Genomic DNA, 19,645 nt, shown 5'->3' on the forward strand with positions numbered 1-19,645 from the left:
TTTGGACTGACCCTTTCGCCATGTGATCAGTGTTTTTAGGACGTGTGTACCCAAGATAAAGACACAAAGAAGCAGAGCCATGAAGCGAGTGATGAACACATAAGGAGGAAAAGGTCAAAATAAAAAGGTGAGAACACTGGTGGGAGAAAACGTGCTGTACTTCCACACAAGCACAAGTCCGGGGACCCATTCCTGCTCCACATGAAATCTCTGTTTCCATCTTACCATGAGTGGGGGTCTTGTCCCGCCGGCGAACCCCTGTATTGCGGCCCCTGTCGTAGTCAGACCCTGGAGGTCCGTCTCCCTCCAGCAGAGAGAAGTACTGACCGCTGTCCTGATCCAGGTAGTAGCTAACCGCCTCTGAACCTTTGGAGCCCGACTGGGAGCTCACGCTGTACCGGCTGATGTCGTCGCATGACATCAGACCCATCTCCTCCCTGGAGAGAGAGCAGCAGCGTCATCAGCGTCACCATTAATGTTATCATCAGCACAATGATTACTATCAAACATCTGTGTGTGTGTGTGTGTGTGTGTGTGTGTGTGTGTGTGTGTGTGTGTGTGTGTGTATGTGTGTGTGTGTGTGTGTGTGTGTGTGTGTGTGTGTGTGTGTGTGTGTGTGTGTGTGTGTGTGTGTGTGTGTGTGTGTGTGTAAGCGTGGGACCTGGTGCTGTAGAGTCCAGAAACAGGAGAAAGGATATAGACATCCTGCATGCTCGGGGCATCCATTTTGGACATTCCCAAAGTTCCGACGGGTGTAGGAGAGGTGCTGGTGGGGCTGGTGGGTATCGGCTGAAAGAAGAGAGAGGACAGAAAGAAGGAGAAGATGACTCTACTTTAGAAACTTTCCATTGTGTTATAACTGGAAGATGGTGAGGGGATCTGCAGAGCACAACCTGCAGAAACTCAGCATTAGATCTTCCCCTCTTCCTACCGACCTCACGGAGAAAAACAAACAAGCACACAGTTTATAGAGTTATGAGGGAGGGGAACCTTTTATTTGTGATTTCTCCTGTTGTATTGCAGCCAGCACTGAATCACGAAAAACAGCATTATTTCCATGGAGCTGCCATGTTGTGTATGTTGTCTTATTTTTTTTTAAATATCTGTCTGACTGTGCAGCCTCTCCCACGTTCAATCGCTTCACTATTCTGTCATTTTGTCTCAAGCCTCTTCACTCACACAGAGCTCTCCATATCTGTTCCCATGACAACCCCTCCTCTCCTCTACCCTACTCTCTCTCTTACTTTCTCCTCTCTCCTGTGCTACAGAAGACGGAGAGGACAGAGGAGAGCTAGCATGGCCTCCTATACCTCAGCTCAGACTCAGGGACATGTAGATTCATTTACTTCACTTCTGATGTCATGGGAACTCAAATTTCAAATGAATTATATTTCTTCTCAGCTGGAACAGCTGGGGTGACAAATACGTAGCTTACGCTGGCAATTTCTCCTGGAGAAAGAGGTTTACAGATTGCGAAAAATGGAGTGTTTTACTGTACGTCTGAGGAGTACTCTCCATTTTAGAGAGGAGATGCGAGTGTGGACAGAATGGATAAACAGACAGAGCCCGAGCGATGGTGAGGCAGGCAGCGTTCTCATTAAGGAAACCCAGTGTTTCATCATTTCATCAGCAGTGCATTAGACGAATTCATTTCATATTCCAAACTCCCCCCCGCCCCTCATCCCCCTCCCCACACTCCCTCCACCACCCCCCTCCACTACCTCCATCCCCAGGCCCTGTCTCGTTCTTCATCTCTTTCTCTCACACACTCTTTCTTTTCTGAAGGCAGCTTACAGTAAGTCGGCTTCACAATAAATAATGGAGACGGGGTGGAAAGAGAGGGACGTGAAAGAGAGAGAGAGAGAGAACGATAGAAGAGAGCAAAAGGAAATAGGACAATGAAAAAGAGACAGAGGGAAATAGTGCAGGAGAGGGAGAGTGAGGCGGTAGAGCTGTGCGGTGTGGTGACTGGAGCTGAGAGTGAAAACAGTAATTTCGTGATTACAGCCCACTGCTGCCTGCATGAAAAAGGGGAAGGGGAGGGGGGTGGGGGTGGAAGTATTGAGAGATGGGACTTCCACAGCGGGCAAAATCCCAGGCTGTTAAAACAGCACTTAAACCATTTGACCCCTGCTGCGTCCACTCCAAAATATCTAAAAATCTACTGCTCACACACTAACCCTAACCCAGACCAATATTCCCCAATGCACTGACTGTACATGCACACATGCCAACTCACACACACACTCCAATGTGATGAACATGATATATAACTAAAAAGGGACTAAAAAGTACAAAATCAGCGTGAAAAGTCAGACTGAATGATAAACTGACTTTATCAAATTACCAAAGATCAAAAGATAAAAAATCTAATTATGAAATAAAAAAAATATTTTTTATAAGTAACCTTTCATTTTGGTTATTAAAGAGTTGTAAGCAACATACTGAGTGAAACATTTTACAGCAGAGAGAATAGCTACAACAATCAATGATGTCTAACCAGATGCTCAAACAACCAATCAGCCCACAGTCCAGTCCTGGAAGTCCAGAATCTTTTACTGGTCCGGTTGTAATTAATCAAGACAAACATAAAAACAGTAAGCATGCAAGACGAAAATTCATGTGCTTATATATAGAGCTGGGTATTACAATACCAGTACTAAACCAAGTACCCTTAAAATGATACAGATACCAATTGATGACTTCATTCGATACACATTACACATTTTGTGCACTTGCTTTTATCTGGTGTAACAGGCGTGTAGTGTAGCCACACTTTAGTATTGATTTATTTCGGTCGATACCTTAAAGGTATCGAGTACCGATACCCTGTCCTACTTATATATTAAAGTGCAGGTTTTTATTACTGAGCTTCAATGTTCATTTTCAATATTGGAAACACCAGATGACAAAACAATCTCAAGGTCCATTTAGTAGGCTTGCTGTTCTAGAGCTTTAAATCATATCACATGATCTTCATCAGCAGACAGTTAGGACAGTTGTCAATGAATTATATATGTTCAAATGTACCTTTTTCTGAGTTCTTCTATTGTCTTAAAAGTTGAGCCTGAAACTGCATCTGCAGATCATTTGCCATAAAGCTCCAGAACAGCTATTAAATGAACCGTGAGGTGAGACTGTATTGTCAACAGTTAACACTTATTGATATCCAGACAAATGACAACCATTCTGCCGCCCCAATTTACAGCTTTAAATAGAGCAAATACATCCTTTAAATGATGTCAGTGATTTTAAGTTGCTTTGGCAACATTGTGTCCAAACTATTGCTACTAACACAAAAATAGAACAAAGGAATATAACTAAGATGTCAAACAAGCTATACCCATACTCACCCATTCAGCTAACATATCAATTATACATAACCAGCCAATACATGTTGCCTAAAATAGCAGGCATTTACAACTAGTAATTATTTATATGTCTAAACATACAACAGATTCATAAAAGCGGGGTCACCACTGAAGTGACCTGTGATGTGGACGCAGATGTGGCCTTCAGTCACATGTGAAATGACTCCCTACATACATTTTGCAGGAGCAGGGCAGCACACATACTATATGCTTGCATGTAGCTCCACAGTAATCCTAGTGTTATTTGTGAAAATCATTGCCAGTATTGTAATTACAGTGGATCATCAAATTGCTCTTCCTCCGCTCTTACATTGGCAACTCACACACATAGACAGACACACATGCAAACACACAGACATAAACAGAGAGAGAAAGAGAGAGAGAGCGAGAGAGAGAGAGAAAGAGAGAGAGATGTGCCATTATTTAGTGGAATAAAGAAGGCTGCCATAGAGGGATTTGGGGCTGGAATCACATGATAATTTGTAGAGATAAATTGTTTCCTTTGTGGATTCAGTTATAATCCAGCTGAATGTTTGCCACATTTGGGCTAAACTTCACAGCCGTACAGTTCATCCTCCAAAACCAGGCTTAGAGGTATGAGCGCGCATTTGTTTGTATGTGTGTTTGTTTGGGAGTGGGTACGTACAGTATGCATCCAAAGCCTTGCTTACAGAGTGCAGTGACCCAGTTCCTTCGCCTCTCAAAGGAGCAACGGGACTGATAACGGAAAACATCTCTCTGCATGTGTGCACAGACATGCACAGAAACACACTTGCTCCGACACATACAGATGGACAAGCATGCATACGGCCATGCTTAGAAATGTGCACACACCCACCCACCCACCTCAGCACACACACACACGCACGCACGCACACACACACACACACACACACACACACACACACACACACACACACACAAGCACAGCCTGTTTAGCAGGATATTTTGGATTCAGTGAATTATCTCCAGCATTTGCTGAGTAGCAGCTCTTGTTTCAGAGCCAGTGGAGCCGCCTGTAGTTGCTTATGAATAATTAAGAGCTCCAGTCTTTCTGTGAGAGAACAAATCTAAAACACTCCTTTCTTCTCTTCTCCTACAGATATCTTTGCGCTCTGATCTGGCTGCTCACGGTGCGTTTGTGTCTTAGCAGCCCATCAGGGTAGAACACTCGGAGTTCGCAAAACCATTCCCACAATCCTCTGCTGTTGTGCATAGCACATATAACAATAAGCTCATGGCACCAACTTAGAGCGATGATCTAACAAGGCTGCTATAGAAAGAGATGAAGCTGCGGCAGGCTAGAAGTCAAATTGGTCTTTACAGGGTTTTAATAGTTTCTGGGCCATAATGAAATCATATTCACCAAAAACACTGAACTGCTCAAGAGTCTCATGTACCCATGTTCATGCTAGCACTCACACATACATGTATACTGTATCTATGCTGACAGATGAAGAAAAAACCCGAAATACAGACAACAGTTGCTTTAAAAGAACAACAAAAATCCAGAGATGCTGGAAGAGACAATGAGGGGAAGGATAAAAAAACTGAAAGGGGAAAAGGGAGGACCTATTTAGAAAAGAAAGAAAGACAGAGAAAAAGCCAAAGAGCAGCCGAGCACCAAGCAGAGATCAAAGCATGCATGTAGCATGTAAATGAATTAGCCTGATGCAAGGTTAAAAATAGCATCCGTGGAACACAGGGGCCTGACAAGACAGTCGCCGCTTCACAAAGTACTCAGGCAGCATCAGACTAGCCCTCGCCTCACCCCTGCGTCCTTCTCGGCACAACTTGTTCTTTTTGTGAACCAAAAACTGTTGAGTGATTTCTCTTGGCTTTAAAAGAATGATGGATTTACAAAGTTTTTTCCTTCAAATGAAACATGTACACCCAGCTGTGAGCTGTAAGCCTTCACACACGCATTTCACCTTTTAGATGTACTGTACATGAAAAATTTAGTCGTTTTTGAAAAGAAAATGTCCTTTGGGGCAAAGGTTGAATGAATCAGGAATCAGAAGATGTGACTGTCTGAGAGTCTGGACATTCCGTGACCTTGTGTTGCTCTATACTATAGTTCATGATAAGGCCATATTATTTCATTTACATTATTCCACAAAAATATCTGCTAAAACAGACGAATGGAAGAAATTCTATTTAATAAGCTATTTTTCTCCTCTACTATTTCATTTTTTTCCTTATCTGTATCCAAATAAAATATGCTGTAGGTGAAAACAAGGCTACTGACACATTTGTGAATGGTTTTGAACTGTGCCAGCAGTACGGCAGGCTGTAAAAATAAGACATTTGTTGAAATGCTCAACAGGAGGATTGATGCAAGGTCAAACAGTGGACAAGTTCCCTTTGAAAACATTTGTTTCAAATGCCAGTAGGAGAAAGCAGAGTGTGGGCAGTAAAAACAGAGCTGAGAGTGAGTCAAAGATAAAGCTCAAGGTGCAACACAGCTTTCTTTACATAGTGCTGCGAGTACCACAACTCCTAACCATAAAACTACAAAAACTGTGCTTATTTACATGTACAAGACGGGCGGAAGAGAGAGCTCACATTTGCTTCCATTTACTCTACACTGACCAGATAGCCTACTGTATGGTTAAGGAAAAGATAAGTTGTTGCTAAAAAGCTTGCATTAACAACATTAAATAGAGCAATGTTGATCCAGTATGCAGCATTTGACCAATATGAAGAGTGCAGGACTCAAGCAAGGCTAGCTGGCTTGAGACTATCATATCTATCTAATAAGTTAACATGTAAGCACTAGTTAAAACCCTTTATTCAAAATTATCCTAAAGCATGTGATTTAATCGATAAGGTCCCTGATCCTTCCGCCCACAAAAAACAGTAAGAGACAGACCAGTAAGAGTGCAAAAACGAATAATGCAAAAACGATTACAGCAGAACATGATTAAAATAAATAAACCAGAAGAAACCAGAGAAAAATGTGACTATGAGAACAGAGACGAGAACAGAGGGGAGGAGAACAGAGAAAAAGAATCATTTTACATCCTTTCCTGTTCACTAGAAAGTGAGAATTGACAAGGATCAGTTCTCAGGTAGGCAGTTGCCCATGGCTGCAGGATGACCCATCTAGCCTTCCAAAATGTAATGTGTTGTGAATATTAGTATACCAGTTTTTACCACATTTGCACTAACTGATCATAACTTATGTGTGTTTGTATCTGTCTTTCTTATTTTATGTAATTTCAGTGAGCCAAGAAGTGAACAACTGAAGGAAAAGACCATGATATATGCAGGAAATCAACACAGAGAAGGCTAGTGAACGAGCCGTAATTAGTGTATTCTTCAACTGAACATCACACAAAAATACGCACAGAAGAAGAGTGAGAGTAAAGTGTGACAAATTGTGCAGCTTAAACAAAAGTATTTTGCCAACATGTCCCTCTGTATGTACTTAATTAGATATAATGAGCTTGTGTGTGTAGTGTGTAGCTTGGGTTGTGTTTGCAGGAGTCATTCTGGTATAATGCAGTAAATAAGCTCCATTTAAAGAATCCATTCCAATTTCTAAACCCTGTGTTTCCGATATTTACCTGCAGGCCCAGTGGTTTCCAGCGGACGTTCCTGAGCAGAGCCGGCGTGGAGCTCAGGGTGTTTTGGGGTCTTTTCTTCAATGTGAGGATGACTCCGCACGGGTCCTCTCTCAAAGCGTTGACCAGGTTCTTCAGCTGCCAGCCGACCTGAGGAACACACACACACCGGGTTGCCGAAACAACTGCTGCAAACCACTGCACACACGTCGTACATAGTGCACTGGAAGCAACCGAATCTGATAAGGAAAACCACCACGCACAAAAATGTGCAAACTGACCACACACACAAATCTTCTGCTCCCATATGTGATGTCTGGGGGGGGGATTTTTGGTTCTAAACAGACAAGTTTGGCCACACTGTGGTTACCAAATTCTTCTAGATACATTGTGCACTTGTAACCAAATCTAGATTATAGAAGTGGCAACATGATTCCATTTTTTTTTGGCATGACTCTGTTTTTCAAGGTACTCACTTCAAATTTTGCACAATGGACACTAAACATCGTTGTAGGTCACCCTTAAGAGGATTTGGGTATTTTCCAAGAATCATGGACACCATGTATAAATCAGCTGGACCATCCATCAAGATGTGTAGTTTGAAGTTAATAAATGTTTGTGCATCCTTGATGAATGTGCTCTCTGAGTGCTTCTTATTATTCACAGTGTTTTTTATGTCATACACAATGCTGATGTCACTAGTAAAGATGCATCCATCAGCTGCTTCACCATGCTTCAGCTACCAATCCAGTCATTACACTTCATAAGTATCAATACAGCAAGACTATGCACCACACTGACCCAGTACCACTGTTCTGCAAACACTGTCATATTAAAGTAAATAATGGCTTAGTCAGGATGGTTTAGCTGCGAGAAAGAGAGAGATGGTAAAAGAGTAAAAGAGGAGTGCTGACTGCAGTGTTTCCTTGTGGTTCCGGCCGGCCTGTCTCCAGAGTTCGCTGCACTCGTCAGGCCATTGATTGGCTACACTGGTCTCAGCTACTGTGTGTGTCCGCAGAGGCCACCGCATGCACGCACGCACACACACACACACACACACACACACAAACACACACACACACACACACACACACACACACACACACACACACACACACACACACACACACAACTGCTCTGACCTTATTCCTGACATAATGATGACCAGCCTGTGTCAGCCTTTAGCGTGTTTCCTGTTCTCTTTGGCCCAGTTCAGGATTCTGGGTTCAGCCAGCGTTCACCAGCAACAAAAGGCTGGATGAAAGTATGTTTGTACTGTACGTCCTGTGCTGTTCTGCCTACTAAGACAAAAATAATGGCACGCATGGACACGAGTACTGATAAGGACTGACATGATTCAACTTTCCTCTGATTTATCAGAACAAATTGTACAATTGCAGATTCATTTTTCAAGAATCAAACCAAACATACCTAGTGAAATGTGTCAGTGAGTTCAAAACATTCAAGTACCAAAAGCTGGCCTTGAATCTCTGTCAAATGTGTTATCTTGTTAACAATTTCAACAAGAAAGGAAAGTTCTTAAACAGCAGTTTGCGTCTAGACAAATAGTGTTTACCACATTGCTTCTTTTTTCAAAAGAATCGTTCTACTTTTTTTTTTTCTTGTGGATAGTTAAAAAAAAAAAAAGTTAAAGCCGCCTGTTAGCTTAGCTTAGCATCAAGACTGGAAGCAGGTGGAAAACAGCCAACCTGGCTTGGTCCAAAGGTAAAAATCCATCTAACAGGGGGCTATGCTATAGCTTCATATTAATTGGACAGATAAGAAAGTGAAAGCTCTCAAATCAGTTTTAATGAAATACAGGTATTGTATCAGCACTAGTATCAAAACTTTTAAAACAATGCCCAACCTCGCAGTGTATGCTAACAGCAAGCACAAAACCTTTCTTAACCAGGCCAGTTTAGAACTGTTCTGTTATGCAAATATGCAAAGAGCAGAGGGAAACATGGAGAGACCTACCAAAAATAATAATAGAGCATAAACTGCTGCTGGAGAGGTTTTTCAAATCCCAGGGGTCTTCATTATTTTCCCAGATGCTATTACCTCCACATAATTATGTTGCCTCTTCAAACAATCAGTTTGTTATTTGAGCAAATTCCACAATTTTTACCTCAAAAGAGAAGCTGAGCTAAAAACCACAAGTCCTGTTTTGAAGTGGGTCGCAAACAGAAGCTCATGCATAGACATGAAGGCAGCACTGTTGCTAAATACGTGGGATAGGCCTACATAATGATTCTATAATGTAATGGAATTTGTTCATTCAATATTCACACTAATCTAATTTTTAGATGTGGAGCCTCACTAGATAAACTTATCAGCCGTAATGTTGACAGAGTTTGCTGGTAGTGTGTATCCATCTTTCCTCCTCAGCAGCTAGATTTAGGATTGGGAAAAAAAGAGTGATATTGACTAGAGACTTCCCCTCCTTTTCTTTTCATCCTCTTCTTCATCTCCCTAAGTCCCTCTTTACTTCCTCCTCCCTTTTTCGCCCCACTCTCCCAGCTTTGCCACATCCCGGCATCCCCTGACTGCTTCACCCCCTCCCTTTCCCGCACACACACACACACACACACACACACACACACACACACACACACACACACACACACACACACACACACACACACACACACACACACACACACACCTCTGTCTCCCTCTGCTTATCTCCTCCCCTAGGGTGAGGGATCAGAGTGGTGAGGGTCTAGCTGAGGGAGTAATGAGGGGTTGGAGCTGGGAGCTTGGCAGGGTGCGATCTGCACTGTCACCCTGAGGAGAGAGAGGGAGAGAGATAACACGCAGCTCCCTCACGCGTCAATCAACGCCGCTCCGCAGTGCACGCATGCACGCTTTCGCATGAGCAGCACCTATCGAGACGTACGAGGAAATACTCACGGAAAGCACACAAAAAAACGTCTACACACAGACACCAACCTCCCCAAAGACATCTCAAATAAACGCTGGAACAAATCGTTTGTGCCAGAGCTGACAGCTCAGGCAATAGACAGCGCGTTCAATCACATGCTCTCACAAGGCATCATTCTGTTTAAAATGGCTGCCCATTTGTGTGTCTCCCTCTGATGTGATGAGTTGAAGGCAAGCACTACAACTTATTCAAGTCTGAAAGTGGAACATGAGTTCATATTTCAAACCAGACGACTCCTTCAGGGGTTACTTATGACAATTGGAACAAATTCCAGAAAGAGTGAGCTGACAATCACACTGGACTGAACAAAGGTCTTATAACAATCGTCCTATAATCTGCCCCTGCAGCAAGCCTAATTAGCCTACATAGCAACACAGGAACAGGACAGGAAGCACCATGGTGGCAGTGGTGGTGGTGGTGGTTGGTGATAGCAGGCACAGCGTACCTTGACAGCTCCTCAATATAGCACAGAATGGGGAACAGAAGACAGTTTGCAGTATGTATTCAAAGTGGAAACACATGAGAAGTACACATGATTGTTTGTGAGTACAATGTTGTGTTTGGAAGCTACTTGTGGTGGTTGACTCTTCTTTTACTCACCACTGTCTGGTGGTTGACTTGGATCACCTCGTCACCTGCGTGGATCTTCTTACACTGATCTGCTGGAGACTGGAGGACAGAAACGGACAATGGGAACACATTTGGGATAAACTGAGGCATGGATTCGAAGTAGACTATGAGATTGCGAATCAGATGCGGTTGGTAAAGTCTCAAGTTTAAAACTGAGCTAAACAACAAACTCACGTTTTCTGTGGTTCCAGTGATGACGTGGAGTCCATCATACGTCGATTTGATATACATCCCCTGAAACACGAACACACACAGGAGGGAAGGACTTGAACTTTACTGCTGTTTAGAAGGTTAACAAAAGGAAAAACCAACATAAAGCATCTTAGCCAGAGTTGGTCCACAAGAAACCTCCAGAACAGCTTCATTGTTCATTGTGATGGTGTCTCTGAACTCTAATGGAGGGATGAACACCATTCTTCCAAAAGATATTCCCTCATTTGGTGTTTTGATTGTGGTGGTACAGAGCGCTGTCTAACACCTTGCTCCAAAATTGGCCAACTGGTTTGACTTTCAAAGGCTATAGTCTGCAAATAAGATCAAATCATTCAGTGACCCCTGGCGCCCTGTATGCAAACATCTGCATGTTATGTTTCTCCACTCACTTATTTAGGTTTTGTCTTTGGTTTGTCACTATTGTACCTGAGACTTGACACCCTAAAGTCTTGTCTTGAGTTGAGACTTGAAAGCAAAAACATTTTAAGTCTCCAGTTTGACTCAGTAAAGTCCTGTAACAATAAACAAAGAGTAAGACTGTGAACGACAGGCCTTGCATCCTCATACACTTTGAATATTTAATTACTAGTCTGATGCAAAGACTTGGATTCCTTTGTGTAATCAGTTTTACATTACTGACTGCTAACACAGCTTTGAAAGGAGAACGTTCAAATATTGTGTGTAACACAGTCTAAATAAGTCCAAATGCCAATTTAAGTCCTGCCTTTGCTTGTATTTGTCCCTGGGGGCTTGATAAATGACTTGAGGATTGACTTGGACTTGCCCCAGGAGATTTAAACCTGCACTGATTGATTTTAAGGGATAGTGGGACGAAATGAAAACACATTTGATCACTTTATACAGTTGCTATGGCAAATTTGCTAGCGAACAGTTTCTTATCTACATATTCAGCAGACAAAGAGCAACATTAGCTTTCATTTGGCTCTTTTGTTTTTCACCACTTACAAATATAAGTTTGATATATCTCCTTTTACATTAGATTTTTCAGCCTCTATCAACGCCTGTAAAATATCTAGCTGATAAATACTTCACTGTGATCAATAGCTTGTCGCTTATTCTAACTATTTGTAATTTGGTGCTGAGTAGGTGGTGTACAGTGAGTTTTTAGAGATTCTTCGCTTAAAACAGCTGCCTGCCATGACAGAAAACGATGCTATTAGAGCAGTGAGAATGTACAAAAACATTAAAGGTGCATGCCAAAAAAATCTAAACAACTGGCTGAAAGACAGTATAATGCTCTATACAGCTGGGGGTTACTGCAGTCAGGTAATAATTCTGTGTGGATTCTGCTACAAATGACCCCTTTCACATTACACATTCAGTCAATTATAGCTGCTTTAAAACTTCAAACTTGACTTAAAAATTTAATTGAGACTTGCTATGAAGGACTTAAGATTTAAGATTTAGTCACTACCTTTTTGTGTCTGCTGTGTGGTTGTGGTTAGGTAGTGTACAGTTGGTTTGTAACAGTTGATTTGCTAAAAACAGCTGGTTTTACATCCCAGAAAACCAAAACAATCTGCTAAAAGATGCTGAAATGTTCTGTAGAGCTGGGGGGAACTGAAGTCAGGTTATAATTCTCGGTGGGTTTGACTCGTTTCACATTACAAACAGTTATTTGATCCATAGTTAATATAAATCATTAACTATTGCGACTTAAAACATCTCTAGTGTATGTTTATGTGCAGGTGCACCCTCAGGTATGTCCTTACCAGGCCTTCACTGGGCATGATGCTGGTGAGGTGGACCACCTCCAGATGGGCAGATTGAGAGACCAGAGAGTCTGACGACAGAGAGATGATGTGGTCGCATATCCCTGCTAAGGTCTTACACTGGAGTTGGCATCAGAGGTAAAGACAGCAGAGGGAAAAAAGTGACAGAAAGAGGGAAAGAGAGAGAAAGAGAGAGAGAGAGTGACAAAAAGGGAAAGACAGAAAGTTATTGAGATTGGTTTTGGTCCGCAAGGGATGCTGTGACCTAGCTGGAGGAGGTGAAACAGAAATCATTCCATCAGATTGTTCCACATCGCCACTTCCATCACTCCAGCACACAAACTGTTTCCTGTCACAGTCTGTCCACAGGCATGCCCACAAGACACCGTCACAGACAGAACAACACATCACCGATACCAGCCAACCCCAAGGTGCCCAGATGACATTTGCTAACATCTAAATTACACAGCACAGATTTCCATTGCTGCTATCTGTAATTTCATTTTGGAAGATAAGAGCCATTTTTGCCATCACATCAGCTAAACTCAATCTGACACATTGTACTGGGGCTAGATTATCTGTGCTATAATATTTGCTCCCTACCCTGGGTTTATATTTCTAATACATATTATACCCCATTTGAGTGCATCAGAGCAAGTACGGCAAACACAAAGCATTTCTTCACCTTGCCTTTGTTCTAAATAAACCTTGACTGTTTTTCAGGCTATTTGTCTGCTTGGTCACGCGTGCAAGTTAATTTATCATCAGCAACATCTCTGCCTTCTAATTTTGGCTGACTGACTACATTGGGTTTACAGAGACCGTTACCCTGGTTATCCTGCCTCAACGCATCGCTGCTTAGTGCACACACACACACACACACACACACACACACACACACACACACACACACACACACACACACACACACACACACACACACACACACACACACAGCAGGATGTAACAGACATACATGTAAGAAAATATACATTCTCTGCTTTATTTATATTGACGTAAGCACTATGACACACATGCCTCGCTGTACACATACTGATGAACCCTGCATAAAATAATCATCTGATCTCAATCTTAATGAGCAATTACCGGATTATATTTATGGAATGAAGAGAGATCTTCACACCAGCACACATATGATGTATAAACACTTGCACACACTTACACACCATAGCGTGTGATTCATTCAGTGTGAGAGAAAAGGTGGAGAGTCTTCAGTGAGCTGGCTATGTGATGCTTATGCTCTCTCACACACACAGACACTTCCATCTGTTTCTGGGTCAGTTATTTGAACATTACTCTGTCTGTTTAGCTTCCTGCTTATACAGTAATATTATGTTCTCTTCAATGTTGTAGCTACAGATTACGTAATAGGATACATTACCGTTCATTCCACATAAAATATGCAAAATGACACTTTCTAGCTTTAATCACAAAAAAATGAAGGAGGAAATAGAAAAAGAAGTGATATAAAAGTAGGGGAAAAATAGTAGCAGTGTACATATAATCCTGCCTATAGAGCTGTAAATAGTCCCCAGTGAGTGACAATGTTGTGGCTCTGCATTTGCTCTTCTTTGATCATTGGACTAATAGTCTTGACCTGGGATTAACACGGGCTGAGAGACAAAAGGCCAGTCACCAGTGCCGAGTCTCCACTCCTCCAGTTCTGACACACCCGGCCTTGATCTGACACGCCTCTGGAGAATCAGAGCGCAGATTATAGGGAAGTTAACTTATGTGGCTGGCTGGCGTGAGATTTAAGAGCAGTCAAACAGAAAGCCAGACGTAGTATGCTGCCAAATGGATTAAGCTCTGGCTGCGCACTCCCACCCTCATCACCTTCCTCCCTCACTCTCATTCTCCCTCTCTCTCTGTCTCTCTCTCTTTCTCCATCTTCATCCACACACACACCTTTTCTCTGCATACCGACGCACGTTCACTCGCTAACATACACAGCCCCGGCGGTTGCATAATGCGTCATCTCCACATGCATGAGCATACATACCGTGGCAAATGTAAACCTGAACCGAGACACAGAGAAAGATGGAGGGAGGGAGAGGAGGAGAAGTGGAATAGGGTGGGAGGCAGGAGTCCGGGAGGAAAGGGGAGAAAACAAGGAAAAGGGAAAACACACAACTAGGACAGTCTTATGTAATTCCTCTCATCCTTATGCATGCATGCACATAAAAACACACACACACACTCATACACACTTCACGCTCCATCAGACACACAGACTCACACATGCTCATATCTTATCTCTCTTCTTCTCTCTCTCTCTTTCTCTCTCTCTCTCCTTCTCTCTCTCTCTCTCTCTCTCTCTCTCTCTCTCTCTCTCTCTCTCTCACACACACAAACACACACACACACACAATCCCTGTTCATCTGATTGCTGCAGGCCGTAGTCAAGAGGAGAGCAGAGTAGCAGTGAGTTTTGCATTATTGAGCAGAAGCTGACAAACGTGCAACTACCACTACAGTAGTTACAGCAGAGCTGACCAGAGAGCTAGACAGTCTTTGAACCACATGCTGGATACACAATAGAGACCACCACATGCACTATTTCTGTCCAGATCAACTCTATACATATATTACTTAAAGTTCCCCTTCCACTCAAAAATGTGTGTTTCTCCTTATTCCTTCAGTTGGATGTTTGAGCTGCACTGTGCAGAATGAAGTATGTGAGTTTGACAGAAGGCTGTTTTCACATTGATCAGCTGAAGGAGGAAAGTTTCTCTGTGCTCACTTGAAATATGAGTTTAAGTACCTACTAGCATGATCTGTGACATCACAATTAGTTTGGAGCCAATCCTGGTCCGGTATTCAACTTAAACAAGTGTGATGTGGGATCTTGAAGAATCCATTGCACATACAACCCAGTCTTTATGATATAGATCTCAGTTGTGAATCACCATCTTCATGCTATGTGTGAATGTCCCGTGTGTGTGTCTGTTCCTATATGTGTTTGTGTGGTTTATGGTTTAGTGGCTGTCACTTCATCTCCACTTCATTAATTTCCAAAACACATAGTAAACAAGGATCAGCATGGAAGCATAATCTAAAAGCAAAAGCAAACACCTCCTCCTCCTTTCCCTCTCCCTCTCTCCCTTCACACTGTCTCCCTATTTCACACATAAACCTCCCACACATAACAGACTTAGTCATGTGTAGCCTTTAGTCTGGCACCCAGTGTTTTGCATGTGCAAGTGTGTGTGTGTGTGTGTGTGTGTGTGTGTGTGTGTGTGTGTGTGTGTGTGTGTGTACACATGTGCAGAGTCACAGAAGTATGTGAATTTGCCTGATGCCACCATGTCATTAATAGGCCTGTAACAACAGAGGTAAACGACAGCTGTGGATCCACAAACAAAATGTAAGGGGGGTGACTAATGTTGACAGGGGAGACATCAAACCATGAGGAAACCAACATCTCGAGTTCAGCCTTGTCATCAGTACTACTTATAGAAATATGTGATACAATCGCATGTTCATCATATATTGACAAAACATCTGATATGGGTGTTATTGCTGGCATGAAATGTTCAGACATTTTTCTGTGAACTCCCCCTGCCGACATTTCATTTGGTTTACTCCACCTGACCTTGAATGGTAGCAGGAAGTGTCCCAATCCAACTGTCAGCCCCGATCAGACACTAGCTGCTCACTCGGTTTCACATGTGGACGCAGACAGTTCTCTGTCATCCATGCACATACGCACACATGTACGCACATGCACACACACACACACACACACACACACACACACACACACACACACACACACACACACACACACACACACACACACACACACAGGAACTAAACTCGTTCTCTGAAAAGGCCTCAGGCTTTCTCAGGCACAATTCTGTGCACGTTAAAAAAAACACACAGTCTGACATGCATACACACCCACAAAACACAAATACACACAGACAACCTCACACATATTCAGTGTGTTAATTACCTCGTGTAATATTGTTTCACAAGCATCATTCCATATTATTTTCTTGAGCAAAAAAGGAACGTCTGCCACTAGACAAAATTTAGTTGAAGCAACCAGGACTTTGCTACACTTGTTTCAGAGATTCTTTGTGGCTCAGGTTGACTTAACAATCTTGGAAAACAGCAAGGCACTATGTTTAAAAAGGGAGCAGTTTAGGAATATGTTGACTATCTTTGGAAGCATGCTGAAAAAAATGATACTGAGTAGGCCTATCTTCACCATGAAAATAATAGTTTGACAATCTTCACTCAAGATCTATATTTCATCAGTGGATAGAGCGAGTGAGTGGAACATGAGTGACTGCAGTATTATTGTGCCAGATATGAAACTATACTGGTATAATAATCTTGTTTTGACTATCTATTTTATCTATCCACTTAATAGCTGTCACTGTTGTCATTGTGCCTCTCGTCTCTTACAACAGGACCATGACAGAAACAGGACGACAACAATTTGCTTTTATGGAGCGGAAACTTACCACGTGGAGAATCTTATTCTCTGTCTCGTACACAGTGCAGTCCTGTGAAGGAGGGGAAGAGAGACAAAGAAGAAGAGAATGTGAGATGGAGAAAACATCAATGTGAACATCCGCCCTGTAGCTCAAATATCTCCCTCCTCCAAATATAACAAGCAGGAAAGAAGGAAATAAGAGAAATGAGAAGGCCGACAGGAAGAAAGATGGATGACGTTCTTTTCCACTGGAGAACATCAGCAGTCAGCTATTTCATTTAGCCTTCCACATTATGCATATTACTTTATAATCTAGGCGGACTGAATTGACCAGTTACTATTCTGCCGCCGGGAGCCTTATGCGCCTCCTTGGGATTTAGAAACCTATCAACTACATTATTTGAACATGACAGATTGTTATTTAACGATAGCTGATAGTTAATCTATTTCTGGGAAAGCAGCCCATTGAATCCACCAGATGTGCATGCTAGCAGCTAATTCATCTGTTTGATGCATTAGCGTGGGCAGCACTGCCACCTTTGTCTGTCTGTCTGCACCCTGGCAGCCACATCTTCATTGTGGACCCACGGTGGCCCCCTTTCTCTTGCCTCTCCTCTGGCCCTTGTAAGAGGGGATGGGTGTTATCTGCTCGGCTCCAGGACTCACTCTGGGCACAGGTACAAACACACTCTCATACACTCTAAGCAGGGTCTTACAGGGAGGACATGGATGAGGTCCAAGTGAGCAGCTGTAGTTTATGTCCAAACAATGAGATTTCGACAGTTTGAGAGTGTGCATGCATGCACCAGTGTTTTTTGTTTTTTTTTAAAGTAAGTGGAAGTGTGGTGAGCGAGCCAGAAGGGGAGCAAACGCAGGACAGGAAATTAAGGAATGAGGGACCGCTTGTTCATTCCCCATCAGGGCCCATAAGTTAAACTGGAGATGAGGTATCACAGTGAGTCAATGAGCACATTGCCAAATGCGACTACAGAGAGCTACTCGTCCCATCAGCCATGCTGCAAATACCCTGTGGTAGTGGGCATATGTTCCACTTACAGTCAAATCTATAGGAATGAACTATAGACCAGCATGTTTCTGCTCAAATTCATTCGATTCAAAGCGTTTAATATCTGGGTGAAATTAACATACACATGATGGAATGTATCCTGTGTGTGTATGTGTGTGTGTGCGTGTTTTATGTGTGTGTGTGTGTGTGTGTGTGTGTGTGTGTGTGTGTGTGTGTGTGTGTGTGTGTGTGTGTGTGTGTGTGTGTGTGTGTGTGTGTGTGTGTGTGTGTGTGTAAAGCACCTGTTGTACAATGGTGGTTAATTCTAGGCAGAGCTGCACAATGTTGTTCTTCAGTAATGAATACTCGGTCACACTGGCAAATGGAGACCTGAAACACAGAAAAAATAATGTTCATTTTTTTTTTTGGGTTACTGTCCAGGTCATGATATCTTACATCTGTTAAATATTTTTATGAAAAACACTTATGGTATTCTGTCCATTCCCTTTCATTACAATCACACTTTCAGCACGTAAATGAATGAGCAAAGCATATTCAGTCATGCCATATCTTAAAATGAGTTTCTCCACTGGGTTTTTGGGAAGCCATTTTTTTTTCACATTGGTCTTTTTATTTTGTTTTGTTCATTTATTTGCTAACAGTGTGATTCTAAAAGCCGTGAGAGCGCGGCGAGCAAGAGAAATAAAAGCTATCCTCCGTTCCTCTCAGAGCACAGAAGCAACTGATAAAGACAAACAACAATATTTGGTTTTGTATTGCGGCCAGGACGCTGCACAACCCGGGGATCAACTAAAGCTCAATATTGCTTCATTTCATGTGTTCTCAGCTTCATACGGTCCCATCAGCTGATCTGATTTCAAGATAAGAAAGAAAACATCCCACTGCTTGCTCTATGAATTGCTTTACTTTATTAGAGGTGGACAAAATAACAGAAACAGTGATGATGTAGGGTTCCTGTTTATCCTTTTGCATTTTTTGTTGAGACTTTAGGTCACACGGAGATTGTTAAGTGTTCCTGTTATTTTGTCCACTGTCGGTAAGTTACTCTTTTCCAATAACAGGCATGCTTCCTACAAACAAACAAATTACTTTTTCTTTTTATCCTTTTGGGCATTTTCTCTAAAAAACTAAAGGAAGATTCCACTTTATGCCAACAGGTGTGTAGCGTCATACCTGTCAAGCCAGGCCAGAAGGTTTTTGGCTGCACCAATGAGATCCACAACTGAGGTGAGGAAATCATTGGGTAGCCTCCGAGAAGCTCGTCCGTCATAATGGCCGCCCCTCCGCCGGCCCAGGATGAAATTCTGAAGGTTCTTTGCCGAAGCGTTCAGTTTGTGGGACAGAGTCCGCAGGTTCTCTGTCTCTAGGCCGTAGTTCTGCAGGACAAACAGAGAGATTTAAAGTTTTTTATTCCTGATTGAAATCAATGGTTTGGGTTAATCTGTGACTATTTTGATCCAATAACCATTTAAATCCTCTTTCAAACGACAGACGAAACATTCTCTAGTTCAGGCTCCTCTAATGTAGGAATACTGCTTTTTTGTATTATGTGATAGTCAACTGAATATCATTAAGCTGCTTAAACCAAAAGACATTTGAGTGCATCAAGTCTGTGAGAAATCATGTTTTTTGTTGTTTTCTCTATTCTCTAACATAACAATGAATTACTGATTGAAAGAAAATGTGTCAGATT

General features: G+C 42.4%; 1 protein-coding gene across 1 annotated transcript in view; it reads right to left on the reverse strand.

The window, feature by feature from the left end:
• si:ch211-26b3.4 (connector enhancer of kinase suppressor of ras 2) overlaps positions 1-19,645 on the reverse strand; it is a 63,873-nt gene that overhangs the window by 15,152 nt on the left and 29,076 nt on the right. The window contains exons 3-11 of the mRNA XM_062425413.1: positions 19,126-19,328; positions 18,234-18,321; positions 16,954-16,995; positions 12,458-12,577; positions 10,686-10,745; positions 10,482-10,550; positions 6,941-7,087; positions 662-789; positions 226-437 (exon numbers count right to left, since the gene is read on the reverse strand). Of these exons, the coding sequence (XP_062281397.1) occupies positions 226-437; positions 662-789; positions 6,941-7,087; positions 10,482-10,550; positions 10,686-10,745; positions 12,458-12,577; positions 16,954-16,995; positions 18,234-18,321; positions 19,126-19,328 (1,069 nt within the window). The remainder of the gene's footprint in view (positions 1-225; positions 438-661; positions 790-6,940; positions 7,088-10,481; positions 10,551-10,685; positions 10,746-12,457; positions 12,578-16,953; positions 16,996-18,233; positions 18,322-19,125; positions 19,329-19,645) is intronic.

The sequence above is a fragment of the Scomber scombrus genome, chromosome 9 (assembly GCF_963691925.1).
Source record: "Scomber scombrus chromosome 9, fScoSco1.1, whole genome shotgun sequence".
NCBI lineage: Eukaryota > Metazoa > Chordata > Actinopteri > Scombriformes > Scombridae > Scomber > Scomber scombrus.